The 22,860-nt window shown below is 34.7% G+C and overlaps 1 protein-coding gene across 12 annotated transcripts in view; it reads right to left on the reverse strand.

Moving 5' to 3' along the window:
- The window catches only part of BCAS3 (BCAS3 microtubule associated cell migration factor), a 575,869-nt gene that overhangs the window by 363,113 nt on the left and 189,896 nt on the right, over positions 1 to 22,860 (reverse strand). For all 12 annotated transcript variants that reach the window (XM_059908366.1, XM_059908365.1, XM_059908370.1 and 9 more), the window contains one exon: positions 15,839 to 15,972. In XM_059908366.1, coding sequence (XP_059764349.1) covers positions 15,839 to 15,972 — 134 coding nt within the window. The remainder of the gene's footprint in view (positions 1 to 15,838; positions 15,973 to 22,860) is intronic.

Here is a 22,860-nt window from a genome sequence, read left to right on the forward strand (position 1 = left end):
TTATACAATGCAGGTGAAGTTATTAATCCAATCATTCACTCAACGAATACTCACTGGGTACCATGCTAATAAACACTAGGAACAAAGAGGTGGATAAGAAATCATCCTTGGGCTCACAGCCTACCAGGAAGAAAAGACACAAGAAATTTGCAAAAATATAACATATGAAAATGAAATAACTATCTTACATTTGAGGCACAGTGGTAACAAAAAGGAAGGAAAATATGAAATCTGCTTCTGAGAGGTGAAAAGGAGATGTTCAACAGGGTAGAGGGTTAGGAGTGGCACCAAAAACACATGATCTGAATAGCTCTGGGTTCTGGAATTGAGTTTTGAAGTAGGATATACTTACAAAGAAAGGAGCGATGGACTTTCTAATTTAGATATATGCAGATATTCTACTTTTGACATAGATGCATAGATATAAGATGGAAATGATGAGCAAGTAGTTCAGTATGTCAGAAACAACATGAGAGTGAGCAAAAGCCAGCGCAAGAGGTGTCTGGATTTTATTTAAGAAATAGGGAGTCAAGATTTCAATTCTGGAAGGATGATTGTGGGAGTGAATGCAGGGGAATGGATTTGCAGTGGAGATGAGGGTAGTTGAAGGAAAGTTAAGTAGAAGTTTCTTCAACAGACACAGATATAGGACCCTGAAGAGAGGTGGGAAGAGAAAATGTCTCAAAACACCCAAATGACAATCCAAATGTCCATCATCGGACGAATGGAGAAAAAAGATGTGGCATGTATATATACACAATGGAATATTTCAGCCATGAGAAAAATGGATATCCTCCTAACTGTGACAGCATGGATGGACCTTGAACACATAATGCTAAACGTGGTAAGTCAGACAGAGAAAGAACTTTACAGTATCACTTATATGTGAAATCTAAGAAAAGCAAACCTGTAAAAAACAGAGTAAAATGGTGGTTACCAGGGGATGCGAGGCGGGGATAAGACTGACAGTGTTTAAGGGTACAAGCTTGTAACGAGTAGTAAATAAGCCACAGAGATCTAATGCACAGTATACTGATATAGACAATAATATTGTACAGTTATATAATGTGATAAATATGGGTACAATGGCAATCACATTGCAATGTATAAATGTATCAAAGTAACAAGCTGTACACCTTAAATTTACACAATGTTACATGTCATACTTATTCAATTAAAAAAAACCACTCTGATGACAATGAAAAAAAAGAGAAAAAACTTATGTATTTGCAGTGGTTGGCAAACACTACAGGCCATACGGTCTCTCTCAGCTATTTCCCTGCCCTTCCAGTGACAAAGTAGCCATAGAAAACATATGTAAATCAATGAATGCAGCTATGTTTGTAAAAAAAAATTTTACAGAAAAACTGACTGGCCACAAACTTGATCTAGGTAAAGTTAGTCACTAAATTGTATGACATTTATCAGGTACTGAAATACAGAAGTCCCAGTATTTTCAAATTAGCAAACTGAATTTATTACTTTTATCTTGATATCAGTCTAATGATGACAACTTGAACAAAAATGTCTCTATTTTCTTTTATACTTAAAAAAGACAGCTAAGTAAAATTCCATATTGTTCTAACCACAGCCTTTTTAAAAAAAGGCAAATCACAGATACTTAAGAAAGATTTCTATGTTGACTAAATGATAAACTAAAATAATTTTTCATCACGTAAAACAAATGTCAAACCGTGCTTTAAAAAAAATAATCCAGACAAAAAAGTATGGTAAAATAAAGATAAGATGTTTGTGAGTAGGATTTAAAACTTGTGAGTAAAACTCCTCAAGCAGTCAAAGAAGCCAATTTTCAGTGTATTAAATCTTCAAATAAGCCTAAATTCAGCTTAAAATCTTGACTAATACTTCAGAAATATTCTACAAGCAAAAGCTATAAGTATTCATCAAAGTACAAGAGCCTGGAATCTTTGAAATAAAAAAGAAATTTTAGTCTTACATCAAAACAGGATATTTCATTGCTAGACAACTGACAGACCAAAATTATCAATACATGGATAAACCCCAAACTGAGCCACATGCCTGCCCATTTCAATTTCTGTGACACATCCAAATGACACATTAATGTTATAATTAAAGAATCTCCTGATTCTTTACACTGAGAAATTTAACTCCCAGCAATTCTAGAATTACGAATAAAAAGTCATTCCTCAAGTGCTTTACCTCTCTACTTCACTTACACTAACTTTCAGCTGAATGACTTATAGAAAAGCAGGAGAAAAGGAAGGCGTAGGACAAAGAAAACTGTAAACAGCAGAAGCAAGAGAAAAGAAACACAGTACCAGACAAATTTAATATTATAGTATCAAATGCATTAACACAAGCCAGAATCAAATATATAAAGAAAACTATCTTTAGGCTTACTGAGTAACTTATGTTCCATCCACAGCGGAACTAAACCATGTCATCTAAAACCTTTTTCCAAAACACTTATAATCAAGATGACTTCCTGGTCTGTCAATGAAAAGAAGTTTCCTTCTTTCATTTTAAGAATACTTCTGATATGAGGTGGTGCTAACAAACAGTATCAAGGCAAGAAGACAGAATTCCACCTAAAAGCTTACTTAGAAAACTGCTATTAGAGAAGTGATTCTGCTCTGTGACCTTAAAGACACATCAGGATACATAAACGAGCAGAGAAGAGTTGCTAAAGACATCAGCTGTCAAGAAACTAGAGAAAGTTTAATCCTTTAAATAACATTACAGAGGATAACAAGTCGCCTATCCACAAAATGCAAAATGATACAACTGTTCATGTTATCAAACAAGTTGGGTGGTTTTTCATACTTTATTAAAAATAAGAAAGACTGGGAACCCTCATTAGGACACTCATTATTATCAATTGGAGCTTTTAAATAAGCAAATGTCAGAATTCTTAACTAATGAGATACAAATAAGAAATACAGGGTGCTTAATTAAATGTTTTGCAAATTTCTATTAGGTTATATAATTTATTGCTCTTTAAATGTATTATTTGGCATATTTATAACATCTCACACTTGCTTCTTATTGTAATGATGTAAAATTTGGCTATGAGCAACCAATTAGGCGTGTAGAAAGCTGAAGTATTTGTTCCTTAAAACATACTGCAGCTATATGCCAGTAATTCTAATTTATACAAGTATTTTTTTCAGCAATCTAAATCAATTTCATTGATTTACTAATCCAAACAATATTTGGGGCAACCAAAATCTAATATAGCAGACATATATGGAATTATTACATCCAACATTTTATCAAAACAAACAACCAAAAGAAAAAAAAACCTCGAGTGTATATTCCATTCACAGAACAGGCTGAATTCAAATTACATATAAAACAAGAGTATTTCAGCACTAGAATTAAGTGTTACTACATTTAAGCATCTAAGATACAGAAATGAGCATCGCACAACGCTCCCAATTTATGCCGCAAATTTACCCCCCAACCCCAATTAACTAATAATAGCAATTTTAAAATTCAGCATTATTTTAACAGCCTAAAATCTAAAGCAGAGATTCTCTAACTTTTAGTAGACTAAGAAGCACCTAGATTATTTGTAAGAAATATAGATCCGTTGGTCCCACCTTCAGAATTACGATTCAGGAGGTGCTGGGAGGTCTTAGGGGAGACATGACCGAGAATTCTGCAGTTTTAGAACTCAGATAATGACTCTGATACTGGCCTGAAGTCTATAATATGGAGCCAGAAAAAAAAAATAAACTTACCCGAAATAGCAGTCCCCCAGCCCCACACCAAACCTTAGAAATTACATAAAAGACACTCTTTTCTAAAAATGAAGTAATGGCAATGATTTCCTAAAGTGTGAGTGGGGCAGAAGATTGACTGAAAAGGGCAGGAGGAAACTTTCTGAGATGATGAAAATGTTCTATACCTTGATTTATGGTTGTATAGATGTAACTAGTGGATGGCAAATAGAACACCCAACCTCCAACCTTCACTCCCTCACCTGCCACCACTACAGATACTTCCTATGTGCTTCCCAAAGCCTCTCTTACAGCAGGTGTTGAAAAGTATCCACTTTCTTGACAAAAGGAATTAACATCACTGAAGCTGTCCTTACTCCTTGAATTCACCTTACTGCTTTGAATTCACCTTACTGCTTTGAATTCAGAAATGATGCCCACTGGAGTGGCAATTATAAAGCGATCACAAGAAAAAGAACAAAAAAAGTCACTGAGACATTGTACCAAAACTGGCAGCAGCCTTCTTGTAAAGTAAGAAAAATAAACCCTGGGTTTGTTTTTTTTTTTAAACCATTGTTTTTGTTTCTGTAGGCAAATATATGCCTAATGATTCAATTACTAATTCCCTTTCCAACTCTCTTTTAAAAAGAAAGAAAACCCGAAAGCAGAGAGTACTTGGATAAAAAGTCTCAAATTCCAGAGTACTATTCTTTCACAAGCCTGTAAGAATGGCAATCAAAACCGTAAAGACAAGTCCCATATCACAAAAACTAACTAGCCAAGGTCCAAGCCTTCAGATGAGGTTATGTTAATGGCAATAAGTTTGCTTGAGAATAAGATGCTTAGAATGGAGATGTGGTAAAGACAGATAATCCACACACACCCTCTATCTCCTCTGCCTACTCCCTCCCCATATCAATTCCTCAGATTCATTTATTTATCCAATAATGCATTCATGGGAACCCTATTACACGTTTTGCACTCTTCTAGGTGCTAGAAATTCGAAAATGAGCTATCAAATAAGCAGCATGCTGAACTCTTGGGCATCTATGCTAGAGAAATGAAAACTACATTCACGTAACATACTCATAATATCCCCAAACTGTAAATAGTCCGGGTGGATGTTTAAACGAACTGTAAAAGTTAGGTTACTTATAATAGGGTAACATGAGGGAAATGTTCAGTATCTTGACAGCAGTGGTGGATACACAAACCAACATGTGATTAAATTATATACACCTAAACACACACACATACACAAACACACACACACACACAAGCACAAGCACATCTGGTAAAATCTGAAAAAGATCAGTGCATTGTGCCCATGTCAATATGCTGGTTGTCATATAGTTTTGCAAAATGTTACCATTGGGATAAACTGGGTAAAGTGTACATGGGATCTCTTAGTACAATTTCTTACAAGTGCCTATGAACCTATGATTATTTCAATAAAAATCTAAACAAACAAAAAAAGCGAATGTGACACCTTGTAAACACCACAAAGCCAGCAGTGCTAGTGCAGCCGGCTCCTGCTGTAGCCTGAACTTGAGTGGAGACAAGGATGAGGGGTGGCCCACATTCCAAGGAGTGCAGTGTGAACCGCAGCAGCGATGGGAGTGGGGGCAGAAAGAAAGGGGCTGTGGTGCCTGGACACTCACTGGAAGCTGGTGAGCACACCACTGCTTATCAGGAAATAACTGGCACCAACACTTGGCCAAGTGAGGAAAAAAGGCCAACGCTCCTGGCTGCCCCTATAGTATCTACAGACTAGCCTCCCCTGCCACCAAGACAGGGGATAATGAGATCCCCTGGCAGCCGTCAATGGAAAAACTGGCATGTGCCCCTTAAACACATTCGTCCATGTTCTCGTGTAGGGGGAAACAGCCCATGCCCTCATAGGAGGAAAAATACCCTGGAACGAAGTGTAAGCACAGTTCACAGTAGGGAAGAGGAGCTAAGATGACCTTGCGGGTGTACTATTGTTGTCGTTTATGTTGATAAATGTATAACTAGTATTAATGGCTTAACTGATTGTACTTACATGCTTTTAAGTGTCAAGGGGTATCCTCTGCCATGTAGATCGAGGTGACAATGCGACAAGCCCACAACAGCTCACCTACTAGGCTTCCAGTGCCTTCCCATGTTATGTAATAGAAACAACAGAATCCCAGTAGGAAAAAGTTGAGGTAGAGACTTAATGGCTGCTGAAGTACACAGCGGTGTTATCCCAGTACAACATCGCCACCTGCCTGATCCAGCAACCAAGTACGCTCCCTTTTTTTAGATGGCAGCTACTAACCTGCTACCAGGTTCTTGTAACTGAACAACTGACCCATGGAGGCTTTGTGATTTTCCAGACCCACACTGGGATGAGTCAACTCAAATCTGATGATGAGCACGGTGGGAAGGGCCCGACAGGGCTTGCTAGTCAAATGGTATATTCCAGAATATGTTCCAGAATGGCCCTAGGAGCACCTTGTTTTTACCACTACTTTACCACCCACTCTACTGCCTGAAGCAATGCCACTGGTTCTATAAGCCCCTGAATCACAGAGTTTCCTTTAAATGCCTGATTGATGGTTTGGCTAAAATGAGAAGTGATGGTGTCTGCCGGCCCAGGGCAGCTGCACAGCACCAACAAAAACTGTGGAGGGACAAATCTAAGGACCAGTCAACACAGCAGGATAATGGAAAGCTGTCACCTCTACTTTGAGGGGTCACTATAACTGTGGACCAATCATGCCCATTCATTTATGTATTATCTATGGATGTTTTTGCACTACAATGACAGAGGCAATACATGTAGAATGCAGAGTTATTTTACAATCTGGCCTTTTAAAGAAAACTCCTGCTTTAGACAAATACTCCAAAGGACTAGAACTGTTATATTTATACCGAAACTTGTCATCTGCCGATGGCCTTGTCAATGGTCTGTTTGACATGAAATAGACTACATACCGGCAGATTGCAGATGTCCCTCTTTTAGGGCCATGAGCTGTGCAAGCAAATCATGGCTGGTAACTGAAGAATCTGGGTCACTAATGCCCAAGGTAAGAATCCACCCACTGATGAGAATGACTGGAATCAAGCCACTGATCAGGCCTGCTTTTTGCCCTGCCTTGTACAGTGATTTCCATCTAAATCCATCAATTATAAATCTTTGCCCCATCTATTATCCATTGTTTCATATCACTCAAAGTATACATGATGTCGTAATTTAAAAGCATAAATATACTACAGGTGCTGGGGTTAGTTGTTGAACTATTAGGACAACATAGTTGACAGGATTGGTCAGATATTTGCCCTTTTTGCCTTATTTGTTCTATCAAATGTTGAGAAAGTGTTATTAAACTCAGTTTTAGGTGCACAGACATTTAAATCCTCCTGATAATTTGACTCGAACTTTATGAAATATCTCTGGTAATAGTCTTTGTCTTAACCTCTATTTTACTTGATATTAATATAGTCAAATTTTTAATATTCTTACATTTATTATTTGCATGACATACCTTTTAACGTGCTTTTACTATCATCATATTAAAGATTCAAAGAAAATCTTTAATAGATAACTTGTTCCTTTAGTTTGAAGTTCTTTAGATTGGAATATATTAAAATTTAATATAATTATTTATATGATTGAATTTTGATGTACCATTTAATGTTGTTTTCTGTTTATCCCCTCTGTTTCTTGTGCCTCTGCTCCTCCTTTTCTGCCTACTTTTGAATTAACTGAACATTTTTTAGAATTCCATTTTATATGAAGTTTTGTCTTTTTAGGTGTAGCACATTGAACCTTGAAATAGTATAGTTCCTTGCTCCCACCGAAGGACCAATGGTCCATTATGCTATAGTTATATGCATTACATGTATACAATATAAACCTGAGAAAATGTTAAAATTTCTTACATATAAAAATTATTTTAACATTAAATTTAAATTTTTAACATTCCTACATATTTTAAATGAATTAAAAGAAAGAGAGAAAAAAATCCTCTCTAATAAGAAATTGATCATTTCTCACATACTTCATTACTTCCAAGATATCCAAGTTTGCTCTGGTATCATTTCCCTGTGCATGATTTCTAGTGTGGATGTGCAAGGTTTATTGCTCACTCCTTCATTCTTAAATGATACTTTTGCTGGATGGAGAATTTTTGATTACCAGTACTTTTTTCTTTCAGTCCTGTAAACATGTTATTCCACTGCCTTCTGACTTCCATAGTTTCTGATGAGAAGTCAACAGTTTGTTCAAATGCTATTTCTCTGTATGTAACATGTTATTTTCCTCTGGCTACTTTCAAGATTTGCTTTGGTTTTCAGAAAGTTTACTATGATGTTCTTGTTAAACTTGTGTTTTGTCATATTCAATTTTTTTTTTCAATAAATTTGGAAAGTTTTCCATCTTTATTTCTTCATTTTTTTTTTCTGCCTCATTCTCTCTGTATCCTCTCCTTCTACACAGATTGAGAGGAATTTTGCTCCAGGATGGATCATACGCAGAGTCTCAACCATACCTGATTTGTATGATTTTGATGAGGAGATCTGAACTTTGGAGCTGATGATATTTTTAAGAAATTTTAGAGTTAGAGGAGATGTTGTAATGTGTTGAGATCTTCAGGGATGTTTGTATGGAGTAAATACATTTTACACATGACATAATCCTGAATTTGAAGGGTCAGAGGGTGGACTGTAGTGAGGTAAATAGTGGCTCTAAAAAAGACACATCCAGATCCTAATCCCTGGAACCTACATACAGTACATTATAGACCCAAAGAGTGACTATTACCTTATATGACAAAATAATGTGATTAATTTCTAGATCTGGAGAAGTTATCCTGGATTATCAGTGTTGACATTAAATGGAATCACAGGTACCCTTATAAGATACAAAGAGGAAAAGACACAGAGAAGGGGAGGAGGAAATGAGATCATAGAGGCAGATACTGGAGTGACGTGGCCATTAAGCAAGAAATGCTGAGGGTCACCAGAAGCTGGAAAAGGCAAAGAACAGATTCTTTGTTAGAACTCTAGAGGGAGTGCAGCCTCACCAGCACCTTGATTTTGGACCTTTGCCTTCCAGGACTGTGAAAAAATAAATTTCTGTTATTTTAAGGCAATTTGGTTTTGTCCTGTTATTTTAAGGTAATTTGTTATGACAACCACAGGAAAGAAATGTGGAGTAAATTTGTATATCGTCCAGAACAATGTGAATTTAATGTTGCAGACTGCCTGTAACTGAGGTTGCTGGGTGGAAAGGCAAGCTTATGTTAAGATTTTCATAAACTGCCAAACTATTTTCCAGAGTGGCAGTACCATTTTGTACATTCCCAACAGCACTGTACAGAAGATAGAGTTCCTCCACTCATTGACTTTTTGAGAGTTCCTTAAAATGTGTTGTAGATACCAGACAACTTGTATCTAATCCAAAGGGTTCCTCCTATGTTTTCTTCTAAAAGCTTTATAATCGTAGATTTTATATTTAAATCTGTGATCCAATTTCAGTTAATTTTTGTATATGGGATGAGATATGGATTAACACTTTTTTTTTTTTTTTTTTGCACATCAATACCCAGACAGACAGTCTATTACCATTGTGGAAAATACTAACTTGTCTCCACTTTGCACCTTTGTCAAAAATCAATTGTACATATGTATGGAAACATTCCTGAATGTTATTTAGCTTTAATAAGTCTTATTATCAGGTAGTGGTAACCCTCCAACCTTGTTTTTCTTTTTCAATATTATTTTGCCCAGTATAAGTCCTATGTACTTCCATATGAATTTGAGAATTAGCTTGTCAATTTCTATCCAAAAAAATTTTTTTTAAATCCTGGTGGGATTTTGATGGAGATTGCAATGAATATATAGATCAGTTCGGACAGAAATGATAGTCTAACAATATTAAGTATTCCAGCCCAAGAATATGGTTTAACTCTTTTATTTATTCAGGTCTTTATTCTCAGCAATGTTTTATAGTTTTAGAATATAGTCTTGTACATGGTATATAGTCACTATTTTTAAATTTTAACTAATTTTTTTTAAATCACCAATTATTTTTTCCTAGTATGTAGTACCCTGAAGCCTTGTTAAAATCACTTATTAGTTCTAACTTTTTTTGTAGTATCCATTAGATTTTCTACATGTCATCTTTAAATAAACATAATTTTACTTCTTCCTTACTAGTATGATGTCATTCTTCCTGTGGCTGCAGATTTCTCTGCAGATCTCAGCGGTTCTTTCTTTGCAGCTTTCATCTCTCTGGTGCTCTGTCCTGAGAACTCAATGATCTTTGTCTCCCTGGACTCTCATCAACAAAGGGAGTCTACTAAGCTCCATCTGGGTTCCCCCCTCCTGCACCATGGACTCTTTTTTCCTGAACTGATCATCAGCTACTATCAATTAATAATATTAAATAGCTAGATACTTTTCCCCTTGAGTATTAAACATACTAATCATACCATTTTGTAGGACTGCTCTGATAAAGTAAAAGTAACACGTAAGCAGAGGTTTCAAAAGCAAGTTTACCATTTATCAAAATTAGTATGTTAAGTACAAAAACTACTTGTGTCTGCTTCAGTGAGACTTTACAGAAGTATATTTTTAAAATATTGTAAGGTCTTACTATATACAACTTCATTGATGAAAACTAAGAATATTTTTCTAACTGCATATGTACTTTATGAGGAAATTACTGTCAGATGCAGAGGATATCCCAAGTCACAGATCACAAAACAAGTTAATTCAACATAATTAGATCCACATATTTGATTTCTTTTCTTGCCTGATGAAAGTACCCTCAGAATCCTTGGAAGATTCCAGAAGGACATGATTTTAAAATACTCAAAGACAGATAGATCACTTGCCATACAGATTTCATCATCAGTGCTAAATTTTATATATCATTTCAAAATTACTTTCAGTAGAAGTTTATAAAAATTAATTTTATGGTCATTAATTGAGTTTCCTTAGATCTTGATGTCTGATGTTTAAAATTTCCAATCTCCTAAATTACAGGGTGTGACATAGAACAACATAATTTTAATAATGTCTATTTGGTTTTCCTACCTGTTAAATAGGAATAGCATTGTCACTAGCAAACATTAGTACCTACAAACATTTGTCCATGTGCAGGGCACTGTTCTACGGATGAGAGACACCAAGAAGCTTAAGCAAGATCTCTATTTCCGGTTGGATATAAAGGTAAATTAAGTGACAAATAATTCTAATGCAAAAGAGGTATCAAAAATAGGTATAAATTTTTTTTAAAAGGTGTGGGTGCTTAAAATAATTCTAGTAGATTGTAGCTGAGGTACAGCATATCAGTAAGTAGGGAGGGCAGGACAGGGATTAAAAAACCAGAGTTAAGAAATAAAATGTGCCCTGTATTGTACAACACAGGGAATACAGCCAGTATTTTTAGTAACTATAAATGGAACATAACCTTCAAAAACTGTGAATCACTGTGTTGTAACATATAATATTGTACATCAACCATACTTCAACGAAAAAAAATTTTTTTAAAAGAAATAAAATGTGCCCAGCAGCATGTTGAAATAGTAAATCTTTACCTAAAATGCTCACCTAATTAAAAACTTCCATGCAAAAGAAACAAAAACAAATGGTTACTAAATAAGAGTAAGCAAGTTCATTGTACCAGAAAGTTAAGGACACTGTCAAAGAATAATGGAGATAGGTCAAAAGTACATAGATGTCAAGCTAATAGGCTCCAACTGGCCAAATCTGGGATATTTTGAGTATTAAAATAATTATTGAATGACTATAACCCATCTAATAAAGAATCTAGTCAATCAAATGATATATGTAAATAAAAGAAGTACTACAAAGCTTGATGAGGAATGGGATATTTACATAGTTTTAACTGACTTCTCTTAACCCGCTATCCGCCCAGGGCACAGCATAGAGGCAGCAGACTAAAATGTCCTTCTCCCAATCTTCCCCTGAAAGAAGTACATTTGTGTACTTTAAAGACCACTGCCAGCTTCCTATCAGTCTGCATCTAGGTGCTGAGATACACACCACATTAACAAAATGAAATATGATCATCCCAATAGATGCAGAAAAAACATTTGACACAATTCAACATCCATTCATAATAAAAACTCAATAACGTGGGTATAGAGAAAATGTACCTCAACATAATAAAGGCCATATATGACAAGCCCACACCTAACATCATACTCAATGGTGAAAAGCTGAAAGCTTTTGCTTTAAGATGTGGAGCAAGACAAGGGTGCCCATTTGTGATTCTTTTATTAAACACAGTACTGGAAGTACTAGCCAGAGTGCTTAGGCAAGAAAAAAATAAACAAGTAAAAGTCTTTCAAACTGGAATGGAAGAAATAAAACTGTCTCTATTTGAAGAGGACATGATCTTATATATACAAAAACCCTAAACACTACACCAAAAAACTGATAAAACTAATAAACAAATTCAGTAAAACTACAGGATACAAAATCAGTTCTGTTTCTTCACACTAATAACAAACTATCAGAAAGAGAAATTAAGAAAATAATCCCATTTACAGTTGCATCAAAAAGAATAAAATATGTAGGAAAATTTAACCAATGAGGTGAAAGACCTGCACACTGCAAACCATAAGACACTGATGAAACAAACTGAAGAAGACACAAATAAATGAAAAAATAATCCATGCTCATGAATTAGAAGAATTAATACTGTTAAAATGTCCATACTACCCAAAGCAATCTACAGATTCAATGCAATCTCTATCAAAATTCAAGTGGCATTTTTCACAGAACTAGAACAAAAAATCCTAAAATTTGTAGGAACTACCAAAGACCCCAAATAACAAAAGTGATCATGACAAAGAAGAACAAAGTTGGAAGCATCAAGTTCCTTGATTTCAAACTATATTACAAAGCTAAGGTAATAAAAACAGCACGGTATTGGGGTAAAAACAGATGCTAGCAGTAGAGCAAAATAAGAAAGTAAAAAAAAGGGGGTATTATTAACAAAGAAAAGACTGCAACTATCACTTGTATAGGTATACATTGTTTTAGATTTCCGACCTAATGTAACAAGAAAAATAAAATTGAAAACAGTCAAAAATTATCATAATTGTCAGAAAGTATGTTCTACTTATAAAATCCAAGAAAATGTTACTGAAAAAGTATTGGATCTTACAGTAGAGTCTAGCAAAGCAGGAAGATACAAATCTAATACAAAACAATCTATAGTTTATGATACCTCAGCAATAAATAACATTGGATGCAAAAATTCTACATTTAATGATGTGAATTCTAAGTGTATTAAAATGTAATTTCAATGCAATCCAAATAAAAAACTTCAAAATATTCTTTATATAACTCAATAGGGTTACTCTAAAATGCATTTCAATGAGAAAATGCCAAAGAATAGCTGGAAAAGTTTTTGAAAATGAACAATAAATCTGCTAAAGTAAAACAGCATAATGTTGGTAAAAGGTACTGCTTTATTTTTACTTTCTATTAGAGGAATTTTTTTTTTTTTTGGCCACGCTGCACAACTTATGGGATCTTAGTTCCCCAACCAGGGATCGAACCCAGTCCCCCTGTGGTGAAAGTGCTGAGTCCTAACTACTGGACCGCCAGGGAATTCCCTAGAAGAATTTCCTGATATACACTAAGTGCAGAGATTGCTATAATGAACCACCAATATCAGCATCACCCAGCTTTGCATAGTGTGTTCAATCTATCTCTTAGTTTGTTTTGTTTGGCCAGAATATTTAAAAGCAAACTAGAGATATCATATCATATTGTTTCACCAATAACTACTTCAGCATGACTTCAGGTTATATGCCTAATAGATTAGGGCTTTAAAAAAAAAAGTAACACAATTACAGACCCAGCAAAATAAACTGGTTAAAATCATGTAACTCCCAGTTCAAGGTCAATTTTCTCTGTCTCAAAAATGTCTTTTTTATACCTTGTTTAAATTAGGCTCCAAACAAAGTTCACATATTGAACTTAGTTGGTAAATTGATATGTCTTTTAAGACTCTTGTAATCAACATAACCATATCCCTACTTGTCATGTATTTGTTCTTTTATCTAACCAACACTCCCCTATGGCTAGATTATTTTAAAGCAAACTCCACGCTCTTGTATGAATCACAAAAAAATAAGGATATTAAATTCCTTAATAGTATCTACTAAGCCAAATGTTCAAATCTCACCATTTGTATGAAAAATGTATTTTCATACTTGATTTGTATGAAACAGGAGTCAAACAAGGTCCACACCTTCTGCTTAGATATTATTCTCTAAAATTACTTCTAAGCCCTGCCACACAGCCTGGTTTTTGTAATGAACTTCCCACATTTTAGATTTCACTAGTTGCACTCTCATGGTATTTAACTTGTCCCTCTATCTATGTATTTTGTTTAATGTACTAATTAACAAAATTAATTAGCCGGTTTGCAAGGCAGAAATAGAGACACAGATGTAGAGAGCTAACGTATGGACACCAAGGGGAGAAAGCGGGATGGGGTGGTGGTGGGATGAACTGGGAGATTGGGATTGACATATATACACTAATATGTATAAAATAGATAACTAATAAGAACATGCTGTATAAATAAATGAATAAATAAATTTTTTTTTTTTTAAGAAGTGCTCATTGTATCTAGTGGCTGAATTAAATTCAGGTTTAATTTCATAGACGATGTTGTATACATCCTAATTACATCATATTCGGAAGCACATGATATAGGTAGGACTGTTCCACATTGCTAACATTAAGACTCATTAGCCAAAACCACACACAGATGTTTGTTGCCTAGGTATATTGTTTCATTAGAAATAGCAACACAGTAATTCTTATATTTCTACATTTTTTAAAAACTGAGGTACAACTGACATGTGACATTAGTTTCAGGTGCATACCATAATGTATATATTATAAAATGATCAACAAAATAAGTCTAATTTCCAACATCTTTTATTCTGAAATTCCTCAATAAGGAAAAACTTTCCCTCATCAACTACTTGGTCATCTTATTAAATTGATACAAGAAAGGCAGGGTACTTTCTCTTTAATTATCAATTTTTAGAATAATGAGTTTGCAAACAAGCAACATACAGTAATGTCCAATACCTTGTTTTTAAGTATCACTATAAATCATGGGTTTATATATATTAAAGATGTTTCATTCTATTATAGAAAATTTAATGCAAAGTCATGACAAACAACATTTTAGACTATTGGGAAAGAATGGACTAGTCAATAAATGTTGTTGGGTCAATGAGCTATCTTTCAGAATAAACTATATACAGAAGTGTACTGGTATATGCATACCCACAGGCTCTGTGAAAGAATATTTGGGATTTAAGGCTATTAAAAACCATCTCAGTATCTACCAAGTGATACTAAGAGTATTAAATACATGTAATACACTCAGCATGGTGCTTAATTCAAATGCTCATTAAATTATATATATGGATGTGTGTGTGCGCATGCACGCGCACGCATATGTGAGCAGTGATGTGCTGGTAAATGTTAAAAACTGGCTCCCTAAAGAAGAAATAGCCCTGATTTTTAGTGTTGCTGATTTCCACTGTGTAACCACTCCTAACATGGATGATTTCAATCTACCAATATAATGTCACTACATCCAGAATTGGGGCTAGATGTGCATAACTGATTCTCACTAGCAACTGTGAGCTGGCTCCAGCATACCACTGAATATTATGCATATAAGTTATATACATTATAAAACTCGATTATTTTCTGGTATATGTGAATATGTATATATTTACATGTATGTGTGTGTGTATGTATGCATGTATAGAATCAAAATGCCTAGGAGAAGGTCTGGAGAGATGGTTATCATATGGATGACAGCGTTCTCTCTGAGGCTAGAAATGGTATTATGGTAGGGGGAGAAGGATGAATGGAACTTCTGTCTTATCAACATTCATTGAATTGTTTACCTACTGCTTATATATTTACTGGATCAAAACAGGATAAAAACTCTTAATTATCTGACCCAGTCTAAAGAACAATATGAACTCACTAACATTAACGTTAAGCTCCAATACGATACAAATAACCAGCTGGATTAGACATCATATTACACAAAGAAAACATCTTCTGAAAAATATACAACTTACTTTGGCTTCAGTTTCTCCCCTGTGAAGAGTATACAGATGATGGACAGCACTTTGTGATGAGGACCAAGGATGAGTCAAAATTTGGAAGACATGGAAGTCATGGCCAAGGGTATCTGTTGTGACTAGAAGCATTCCTAAAGGACACACCAAAACAGGGTAAAAATATAAACCATTATGTATGTGGATGAAATATTTTCACAAAGCATTCATCATGATTTAAAATATTACCAAAGGGAAAAAATGACCAAATATATAAGAAACTTCCCAAAATAAAAAAATTAAAACACAGGATCTTTTTCCTATGGGAATACAAAACCTAACACCACATCAGTATACAAGCATAGTGACATACTACATATCCAGGTTTTGTGATGTTCTCATACAACTAGTAGAGAAAAGTTTAAATGCCTGCATTTACAGAGTTCACAAGCATTTTCAGATAGCAAATCTGATAACAAAGAATGCAAAAGACTTTCCTCCATGGAATTAAAGCCACTTCCACTTTTTCCATTTCTCAAAACCTGAATTATAAGTTCCAATTTATCTACTACTACAACTAGTAATATCTTACTCAATTCACCAGTTTAAAACTTGTCTCTACTCTAGCATAATATTTACTTAAATTCCCAACAGTGTCTTTCACAAAGCAAATTTTTTTAAATTAATTAATTAATTAAAATTTTTTTTTTTTTGGCTGTATTGGGTCTTCGTTTCTGCGCGAGGGCTTTCTCTAGTCGCGGCGAGTGGGGGCCACTCTTCATCACGGTGCGCAGGCCTCTCACTGTCGCGGCCTCTCTTGTTGCGGAGCACAGGCTCCAGACGCGCAGGCTCAGTAGTTGTGGCTCACGGGCCCAGCTGCTCTGTGGCATGTGGGATCCTCCCAGACCAGGGCTCGAACCCATGTCCCCTGCATTGGCAGGCAGATTCTCAACCACTGCACCACCAGGGAAGCCCCACAAAGCAAATTTTGATGAGATGTCATAGCTAAGAATTCTGTGCCCAACACAAGTCACAAAAATTTTGTTTTCCTGTCCAATTTCTCAGTTTTGTATTTAACCTTTAGGTCTATCATCCATTTTGCATTAATTTTTGCATAAAGTGTGAGGTATAAGACAAATTAAATTTTTTGCAAATAATGTCCAATTGTTTCAGCAGGATTACTTGAATAGACTATTCTTTATCCATTAAATGTTTAATCTACTCTAAATCCATTGTCAACATGCCAAAGATCAACTGACTATATTTGTGTAGTTCTTTTTCCAGAAGTTCTATTCTGTTCCATTGATTTCTATGTTTATACTTTCATTAATACCACATTTTCTTAATTTAAGGTAACTTTGAAGGAAACTTTGAAATCAAGTAAAGCAGGTCCTCGTTTTCTAACCTTTTTCAAGGTTGTTTTAGCTATTCCAATTCCTTTGCCTTTCCAAACACAGATTCAGCTTTTTGATATCTACAAACAATGGCGATAATGGACATCTTAACAATATTGATTCTTCTGATCTATGAACACCTCATATTTCTTTAATTTTTTTAAAATTTATTTTATTTATTTATTTTTGGCTGTGTTGGGTCTTCGTTGCTGTGCACGGGCTTTCTCTAGTTGTGGCCAGCAGGAGCTACTCTTCGTTGAGGTGTGCAGGCTTCTCATTGCAGTGGCTTCTCTTGTTACAGAGCACGGGCTCTAGGCATGTGAGCTTCAGTAGTTGTGGCATGTGGGTTCAGTAGTTGTGGCCCGTGGCACACGGGCTTCGTTGCTCCATGGCATGTGGGATCTTCCCAGACCAGGGCTCGAACCCATGTCCCCTGCATTGACAGGCGGATTCTTAACCACTGCGCCACCAGGGAAGCCCCAACACCTCATTTTCTTGATATGTGTGTTCTTTGACATTTTTTTTTCTTGTTCAGCACACTGATTATAAATATATTTTCTTAGAGCTACTATAAATGGTACTCTATTTCAATTATCAATTTTTCCTTGTTAGTATATAGAGATATAATTGACATTTATATATACTTGTGTGCATACCTATATAGTCTGCCAATTCTAGGAGTTTTTATGTAGATTACATGGAATTTTCTTTCCAAACATATAGTATGTGAAAAGACATAGTTTGATTTTTTTCCTTTCCAAACTGCATGCCTTTTTTTTCTTTTTCTTGACTTACTACATTTGCTGAGGTAAACAGGAATGGTGAGAAGCAATATTCATGCCTTGTTCTATATTTTAGGAGAAAGTATTCAATCTTTAAGTATGATACCAGCTGTAGATTTTTTGTAAATGCCCTGTATCAAGTTAAGGACATTCCTTTCTACTTGTAATTTGTTGAGAGTTTTAATAATGAACAGATGTCAAATTTTTCTAGTGCTTTTCTGCACCTATGAGATGATTACCTGGTTTTTCTTCTTTGGTCAATTAATATGGTAAATTTTAACAATGAAAAGTTATCAAAAGTGGAACAATCTTGCATTCCTGGGATAAACTCCACTTGGTCAAAATCCTTTATTACATGCAGTTGCATTGAATTAGCTAAAATTTTGTTGAAGATTCGTGACTGTGTTCCTGAGGGATACTGATTTGTAGTTTTCTTTTCTAATAATGTGTTCGTCTATTTCTGGTATCAGGGTAAAGCTGGTCTTGTTGCAGAATGTTCCTTTTATTTTCTAGAAGAAATACTTAAATAAATTTCCAGTAGAATTTGCCAGTAAAACTATGTGGACCTTTTTGTGTGTGTGTGAAGATTTTTAGATATTAATAGTAATTTAATTTCTCTTTAATTTAAATTTTGTTAATTTAAAATGTAAAATGTAATTTTTCTTCTTGGAGGAATTACTCTCTATAACTCAAGGATACTGTCTGTAGGGTCTTTAGTACACTTTTTCATTCACGATACTGAAAATTTGTGTCCTTTCTCTTCATTTCTTGGCAGTCTAGCTAGATCTTTTCAAGGAAACCATTTTGGTGTCATTGGTTTTCTCTTTTCCATTTCACTGATTTCTCTTATCTTCCTCCTTTTGCTATAACGACCTTCTACTACTATATCCTTCATTTTACTTGCTTTAGTTATATTTCCTCTTTCTTTTTTCAAGTTTCTTAAGGTTGAAGCTTAGATTACTATGTCAGGAAGATATGTTTTTTAGTTTCCAAATGTTTGGGTATCTTCCAGGTATCATTCATATATTGATTTCTAGTTTAATTCCATTACAACAAGAAATTAGTTTTATGTCTCAGAATGATATATCTTGGTAACTGTTCAATGTACACTTGAACACCTGGTATGTCTTATCAGTGTCAATTTAATTTAACTGATAGTGTTATTTGGATCTTCAACATCCTTACTTACTGATTACCTGCTTTTGTGTTCTATTACTGCATAGAAGTTAACATCTCCAAGCATAATCATAAATATGCTTTTTTTCCCAGTTATATAAGCTCCCTAAATTTCAGACCTTTTTTTTAAATATAAATTTACTTACTTACTTACTTATTTATTTATGGCTGTGTTGGGTCTTTGTTGCTGAGCGCAGGCTTTCTCTAGTTGCGGTGAGCGGGAGCTACTCTTCGTTGCGGTGCACGGGCTTCTCATTGCGGTGGGTTCTCTTGTTGCGGAGCACGGGCTCTAGGCATGCAGGCTTCAGTAGTTGTGGCTCGCGGGCTCTAGAGCGCAGGCTCAGTAGTTGTGGTGCACGGGCTTAGTTGCTCCGTGGCATGTGGGATCTTCCCGGACCAGGGCTCAAACCTGTGTCCCCTGCATTGGCAGGCGGATTCTTAACCACTGTGCCACCAGGGAAGCCCCAGACCTACATTTTTTTAAGTTCATACACACTTAGGATTATTATGAGTTTTTGGTGAATTACCTCTTTTATCATAATGTCCCATTTTAACCCTAATATTTCCCTTGTCCTGAAGTAAACTTTTTCTGATATTCATATCACCACTTCTGTTTTGCATTGATTGGTATATGCATGGTATACACTTTTTTATTATTTTGCTTTCACAATCAATATATTATAAAATGACTGTGTTTTGGACAATAATCGGGATCTAGTTCTGGGGTTTTTTATTCCAATCTCAGACTTTTAATTGCTGTTTGTACATCATTCACATTTAGTGTGACTTATGGGTAGGGTTGAATTTACGTCTACCATTTTGTTATTTTTTCATTGTACCCTTTTTTCTGATTATATCCTTGGTTTTTTTTCCTTTTTTTAAAATTTTTGTTTTATATTGGAGTATTGTTGATTAACAATGTTGTGTTAGTTTCAGGTGTACAGCAAAGTCATTCAGTTATACCTATATATGTATCTATTCTTTTTCAAGTTATTTTCCCATTTAAGTTATTACTGAATATCGAGCAGAGTTCCCTGTGCAATACATAGGTCCTTGTTGGTTATATATTTTAAGTTGTACCCTTGTTTTTGATTTTTGTTTATTTATCTGCTCTTGCTTCCTTCCCATTCTTTGGATAATTTCACTATTTTTAATATCCAATTTTAATTTGTCTATTGGTTTTTACTAGTTGTTCCAGAGATTATAATACACATATTTAAATTTGTGTGTGTTTGTTAATATTTTGTCCAGAATTTTTATTTGTTTTCTGTGGGAAACAGAAGCAGAATCATATTTTTTAATTCCTAAAACTTTTCTTTGCTGAAAGAAAAGATTATGAAAGAATATTAAGCATCTGTGGAAAGATAAAATAGGCATTTATATGGGAAGATGAAGTATATTTGAGTTTGCTATTTATTGGCTAATATAAGGTATAGCTCTAGTCATTACATTAGATTAAAACATAGCAATATTAGATGACAGTGTCTTGGCTATTTCCAAGAGAATATATTTTAGATGATGAAAAGTGTCATTTATTGAGATCTACTTCAAATCTCTAACATTTTATATAACACTGCCACCCACTCTATGCCTAGCTATCATCATGAGGTCACTGACATACTTAATAATCTTTCCATATTGTTGTTGTTATTCAAACAATAAATTTCTAAGATGGGACATGTTCTTTTTTGTGGACAGTATTTCTTGACTCCTACTTTTTGCTTAGTTGTGGTAAGTTTGAATTATCACAATTCTACTACTATGTTCCGATTCCACATTCCCACAAAATTATTTTCTGCATATGACAAACAATTCAGTGGAAACATTCTAACAGCAAATGTGATGAACTCATATTTATATATTACTCATCTACTGAACATAAACTTCACTTGGTTTCTTTTATTAGCATATCAATATTTTACTCATAATTAGCATTCAAATAATAGTCCCTATTATGCAAATCAAAACTATTATTGTTTTGCATATGAATGATAATCACAGATGAAAACTTTTCAACGTGCTCCTAGTTTTTCAAACTGACATCAATATCTGTTTGGTTTCTAATATGCAAAACAAATTGAAATTTTTAGAGAATTAGTCCTTTGAAAATTTATCCTTATTATCGTCTGTGTATCCTGTCTCAAAAGCTTTCTTTTTCCACTTCTCCATGCAAATGTGGCTTCTATAATCCAGCAATGAGCTCACTTTTTTGACAAAACTTTAAAATAATTTTTTTTTTAATTTTTAAAAAGTAGAGAGGAAAGGAAGAAATAGCTAGTACAGTACTATACCAATAACATGCTTTCTTTTAATTTGTAATTTCCTCTTTTGCACATCTGCTGGGAGAAATGACAAGCTTCTTTTTTCTAGAAAACAAGTTAAAAAGCAGATATACATAAAAGGAAAGACTTGTACAGAGTAGACTGTGGCTTGAGAACTATTTATGCAGCATCAGAAGACTAAACCAGACTCTAGCCTGGCCATAAACTAAACCCACGCCCCAAATGAGGTGCCAAGCCACAAAAAGCATTTGCGTCATCTGGGAATACAAGGAAAAGAAGGACTTCTAATTATAGGGCCTGGAAGCGGAAGCCTAGAGTGATTAGCTGTTTAGGCGCTCCTGTATGTTTATCTGGAAGCTTCCTCTCCTTCACTCTCAACCTTAAGTTTGATAGATGAGCGTTAGCATTAGAGGGTGGGGACTAAAGCTGCTGATGGTACACGGTGTTCTCCAAAATCTGAGGTAGCTGGAGACTGAACATTAAGGCTTTTGCGGCCTCATAAGAACATAAGTCTTTTCAACTGGGCGTCAGCTGGTTAACCCGAAAGGCAAAATTAAAGAGTAGCAAACCTTGACTGGGCATATGCTATAAAATCTTGGAAACATGAGTAGGGAAGCCTTTTTTGCTATATACTATTTATAACACCTACCTAATTATATGGTTCTTTATCACATACACACATATGAACTGGAAGACAAATTACCAGCTATTCACACTCTTTCCAAAAAGAGACATATACTGGGTCATATAGAAATCTTTACAGGAACTCAGATTATTATCACTCATAAAATAACTGTATGTTTTAGTATTAACTCTTGTGAATTTAATACTTCCCCATCAATACTTATACAGATGGAAACTTAAAAATTATTAAAGTTTGTAATCTTTAAATGTCCTAACATCTTCATTTAAATAATTATTTTCTTCCTTTCATTTTGCATCATGAAATTGTTAAGCTTCTAAAGACATCTTTGGCCATATCCAATAGGTAAATATTCTAGTATTCATTACTTTCAACAGTTTATTCATCCAACAGACATAGAGGAAAAGTGGTAAATGTCTATGTATACCCTTATTGTTCCAAGTGGCTGGATATATTTCTTGTCACAAGCCAGAATAATTTTTAAACTGTATTAACCTTTACTAATGTGTAATTTATATAAAACACACTCATTTAAAGTGTACAGTTTGATGACTATGACAAGTATGTATACCTATGCAGCTACTACCATAATCAAGATAGAGAACATGTGAAAAAACTCCCTTGTGTCCACTTGCAGTCCATCCCCGCCCCATCGCCTGGCCCCAGGCAACCACTGATTGGCTTTCTGTCATTATGAATTAATATTGCCTACTTGGGCATTTCATGTAATGGAATCATGTAATATTTTGCTAAACCTATTCACTAC

Source organism: Balaenoptera ricei, chromosome 20 (assembly GCF_028023285.1).
Source record: "Balaenoptera ricei isolate mBalRic1 chromosome 20, mBalRic1.hap2, whole genome shotgun sequence".
In the NCBI taxonomy this organism is placed as follows: Eukaryota; Metazoa; Chordata; class Mammalia; order Artiodactyla; family Balaenopteridae; genus Balaenoptera; species Balaenoptera ricei.